The 5,000-nt window shown below is 41.3% G+C and overlaps 1 protein-coding gene across 1 annotated transcript in view; it reads left to right on the top strand.

Annotated features, from left to right (window-relative positions):
• Window positions 1-5,000, top strand: part of LOC122247521 (uncharacterized) — a 106,132-nt gene that overhangs the window by 57,354 nt on the left and 43,778 nt on the right. Inside the window, exon 2 of the mRNA XM_086539578.1 lies at window positions 3,299-3,332. Coding sequence (XP_086395704.1) covers window positions 3,312-3,332 — 21 coding nt within the window. The 5' untranslated portion in view covers window positions 3,299-3,311. The remainder of the gene's footprint in view (window positions 1-3,298; window positions 3,333-5,000) is intronic.

The raw sequence follows: 5,000 nt of genomic DNA, 5'->3' as shown, positions 1-5,000 counted from the left end.
CATCACTTTCCTCCTATTCCTCCATTCATTCTTATCATCACTTTCCTCCTATTCCTCCATTCATTCTTATCATCACTTTCCTCCTATTCCTCCATTCATTCTTATCATCACTTTCCTCCTATTCCTCCATTCATCCTTATCATCACTTTCCTCCTATTCCTCCATTCATTCTTATCATCACTTTCCTCCTATTCCTCCATTCATTCTTATCATCACTTTCCTCCTATTCCTCCATTCATTCTTATCATCACTTTCCTCCTATTCCTCCATTCATCCTTATCATCACTTTCCTCCTATTCCTCCATTCATCCTTATCATCACTTTCCTCCTATTCCTCCATTCATTCTTATCATCACTTTCCTCCTATTCCTCCATTCATTCTCATCATTACACTTTCCTCCTATTCCTCCATTCATTCTTATCATCACTTTCCTCCTATTCCTCCATTCATTCTTATCATCACTTTCCTCCTATTCCTCCATTCATTCTTATCATCACTTTCCTCCTATTCCTCCATTCATTCTTATCATCACACTTTCCTCCTATTCCTCCATTCATCCTTATCATCACTTTCCTCCTATTCCTCCATTCATTCTTATCATCACTTTCCTCCTATTCCTCCATTCATTCTTATCATCACTTTCCTCCTATTCCTCCATTCATCCTTATCATCACTTTCCTCCTATTCCTCCATTCATCCTTATCATCACTTTCCTCCTATTCCTCCATTCATTCTTATCATCACTTTCCTCCTATTCCTCCATTCATTCTTATCATCACTTTCCTCCTATTCCTCCATTCATTCTTATCATCATTCTTTCCTCCTATTCCTCCTATTCCTCCATTCATTCTTATCATCATTCTTTCCTCCTATTCCTCCATTCATTCTTATCATCACTTTCCTCCTATTCCTCCATTCACTCTTATCATCACTTTCCTCCTATTCCTCCATTCATTCTTATCATCACTTTCCTCCTATTCCTCCATTCATTCTTATCATCACTTTCCTCCTATTCCTCCATTCACTCTTATCATCACTTTCCTCCTATTCCTCCATTCATTCTTATCATCACTTTCCTCCTATTCCTCCATTCATCCTGATCATCCCTTTCCTCCTATTCCTCCATTCATCCTCATCATCATTCTTTCCTCCTATTCCTCCATTCATCCTCATCATCATTCTTTCCTCCTATTCCTCTATTCACTCTTATCATCACTTTCCTCCTATTCCTCCATTCATCCTTATCATCACTTTCCTCCTATTCCTCCATTCACTCTTATCATCACTTTCCTCCTATTCCTCCATTCATCCTTATCATCACTTTCCTCCTATTCCTCCATTCATTCTTATCATCACTTTCCTCCTATTCCTCCATTCATTCTTATCATTACACTTTCCTCCTATTCCTCCATTCATTCTTATCATCACTTTCCTCCTATTCCTCCATTCATCCTTATCATCACTTTCCTCCTATTCCTCCATTCATTCTTATCATCACTTTCCTCCTATTCCTCCATTCATCCTTATCATCACTTTCCTCCTATTCCTCCATTCATTCTTATCATCACTTTCCTCCTATTCCTCCATTCACTCTTATCATCACTTTCCTCCTATTCCTCCATTCATTCTTATCATCACTTTCCTCCTATTCCTCCATTCATTCTTATCATCACTTTCCTCCTATTCCTCCATTCATCCTTATCATCACTTTCCTCCTATTCCTCCATTCATTCTTATCATCACTTTCCTCCTATTCCTCCATTCATTCTTATCATTACACTTTCCTCCTATTCCTCCATTCATTCTTATCATCACTTTCCTCCTATTCCTCCATTCATTCTTATCATTACACTTTCCTCCTATTCCTCCATTCATTCTTATCATCACTTTCCTCCTATTCCTCCATTCATCCTTATCATCACTTTCCTCCTATTCCTCCATTCATCCTTATCATCACTTTCCTCCTATTCCTCCATTCATCCTTATCATCACTTTCCTCCTATTCCTCCATTCATCCTTATCATCACTTTCCTCCTATTCCTCCATTCATCCTTATCATCCCTTTCCTCCTATTCCTCCATTCATCCTTATCATCACTCCTTCCTCCTATTCCTCCATTCATTCTTATCATCACTTTCCTCCTATTCCTCCATTCATCCTTATCATCACTTTCCTCCTATTCCTCCATTCATCCTTATCATCACTTTCCTCCTATTCCTCCATTCATTCTTATCATCACTTTCCTCCTATTCCTCCATTCACTCTTATCATTACACTTTCCTCCTATTCCTCCATTCACTCTTATCATCACTTTCCTCCTATTCCTCCATTCATTCTTATCATCACTTTCCTCCTATTCCTCCATTCATTCTTATCATTACTCTTTCCTCCTATTCCTCCATTCATTCTTATCATCACTTTCCTCCTATTCCTCCATTCATTCTTATCATCACTTTCCTCCTATTCCTCCATTCATCCTTATCATCACTCTTTCCTCCTATTCCTCCATTCATTCTTATTCCTCCATTCACTCTTATCATCACTTTCCTCCTATTCCTCCATTCATCCTTATCATCACTTTCCTCCTATTCCTCCATTCATTCTTATCATTACACTTTCCTCCTATTCCTCCATTCATTCTTATCATCACTTTCCTCCTATTCCTCCATTCATTCTTATCATTACACTTTCCTCCTATTCCTCCATTCATTCTTATCATCACTTTCCTCCTATTCCTCCATTCATTCTTATCATCACTCCTTCCTCCTATTCCTCCATTCATTCTTATCATCACTTTCCTCCTATTCCTCCATTCATTCTTATCATTACACTTTCCTCCTATTCCTCCATTCATTCTTATCATTACACTTTCCTCCTATTCCTCCATTCATTCTTATCATTACACTTTCCTCCTATTCCTCCATTCATTCTTATCATTACACTTTCCTCCTATTCCTCCATTCATTCTTATCATTACTCTTTCCTCCTATTCCTCCATTCATTCCTATCATCACACTTTCCACCTATTCCACATCCTTCTTATCCTTCCCTATTCCTCTTCCAAACAACAAACTCGCAATCCCACACTCCATAATAAACAACAAACAAACAAACAAACTGAAAACCTATTTCCTGATCCGTGACCATAAGCTAATACACTCCCTCCCCCCCCTCCCCCTCTCCCCTCCCCCTCCCCCCAATCTGTGACGTCATTCGTATGATCACAAACCGTAAAGATTTCCCTTCGGTCTATGAGCTCTTCACTAATTTATCTTTTTTTTTATTGGCTTTTTTCAGAGAGGCGGACGCTATGGTAGAGCACCTGGTTAAGGTAAGTGTAGATTGGCTTTCGTTTCGTAAGTTCTGGGCGGGGGGGGGTTAGGGGGGTTCTTTTGTTTTGGGGGGGGGTTCTTTTTTATTGGGGGGGGGGTTCTTTTGTTTTGGGGGGGTTCTTTTTTATTGGGGGGGCGGGGGTTCTGTTTTGGTTTGTGATTTGTGCGTGTGTGTGTTTGTTTGTTCTGTTTTTTGTTTTTTGGGAGGGTTCTGTTTTGGTTTGTGATTTGTTTGTTCTGTTTTTGTCATGTGTGTTTTTTTTTGTTTTTTTTGTTTTTGTTATGTGTGTTTGTTCTGTTTTTGTGTGTGTGTTTGTTCTGTATGTGTGTGTGTGGTCTGTTTTGTGTATCTGTTTGTTTTGTTTATTATGTGTGTGTTTGTTTGTTTGTTCTCTGTGTGTGTTTCTGTCCACTCTCCAGCACCAGACCCACAGAACACCCAACAGGACACCCACTCCGCAATCTGGATTTAAGAGAACTAGCCGCTCCGCAACCTGGATTTAAGAATACTAGCCAGGAATCATAGCGTGACGGTCCATAATTACCGTTCATGTTAAGGGCGTCCTATATTTAATGTTTTATCGTGATTCTGTTTATTTACGGGTTGGGTTAGAGGGAAGGTTTGGGGGGGGGGAGTTGGAGGGGATGGGGGGGGTACTTTTATGATAAATATTGTTTGCGATATTTTTTTTTTTTTTAAGGGGGGAGGGTCCTTTAATAACGCGAAGGAGAGGAGAGAGAAAGAGAGGGAGGGAAAGAGGAGGGGAGAAGGAAAGGAAAGGAAGGGGGGAGAGGGAAAAGAGAGGGATGGGAAGGGAAAGGGAAAGGGAGAAGGAAAGGAAAGGAAGGAAGGGGGGAGAGGGAAAAGAGAGGGAAGAATGGGGGTGGGGGGGAGGAAGCTAACTGCCTATAGCTCCTTTCTTTCCAGAATGTTCTTTAAAGCTAGAATCTTGGATCACTTTCTATGTTATTGTTGAAGTTACCTTGTGTGTGTTTCTGCATTACCTTGTAAGTTATCAGCAAAGTTTAGTAACCATCCAAGTTGCCATCCAAGTTTCACTCTCAGTTGTCGTTCAAGTTACCATCTGAGTTACCATTTCAGTAACCATTTACGATACCATCTGAGTTTCCATGATGGTAACCACCAAAATACGATACCGTAATCCAAGAATGTTTCTATCCTCCTCCTCTTTTCTTCCTTCTTTCTTTCTTCTTTTATCCCTTCCTGCCTTAACTATCTCTTCCTCTTATTCCTTCCTCCTCATCCCTCCTTCTTTATCTTCCTTCTCTTCTTTTTCTTTCTCCATCCTCCTCTTCTTCCTTCTCCTCCTCTTACATCTTCTTCTTCCTCACCCTCCTCCTCCTCCTTCTTCTTCTCCTCCTACCCCTCCCCCTCCTCCTCCTTCCCCTCCCCCTCCTCCCCCCCTCCTTCCCCTCTTCTTCTTCTTCCTCCTCCTCCTCCCCCTCCTCCTCTTCCTCCTCCTCCTCTTCCCCCTCCTCCCCCTCCTCCTCGCCATCCTCCCACTCCTCCCCCTCTTTCCCTTCCTCCTCGCCCTCCTCCTCCTCCTCCTCCTCCTCCTCCTCCTCCTCTTCCCCAATAGGTTGCGAGTAATGATCTTAATCGCGAGATAATAACGGTCGGTTGCGGTTTGCAACACAGCTTGACT

This window comes from Penaeus japonicus, unplaced genomic scaffold, assembly GCF_977035675.1.
Source record: "Penaeus japonicus unplaced genomic scaffold, GWHDUDI00000001_assembly GWHDUDI00000009, whole genome shotgun sequence".
NCBI lineage: Eukaryota > Metazoa > Arthropoda > Malacostraca > Decapoda > Penaeidae > Penaeus > Penaeus japonicus.
The sequence above is the reverse complement of the archived record's forward strand: the minus strand, read 5'-3'. Positions and strand labels throughout refer to the sequence as shown.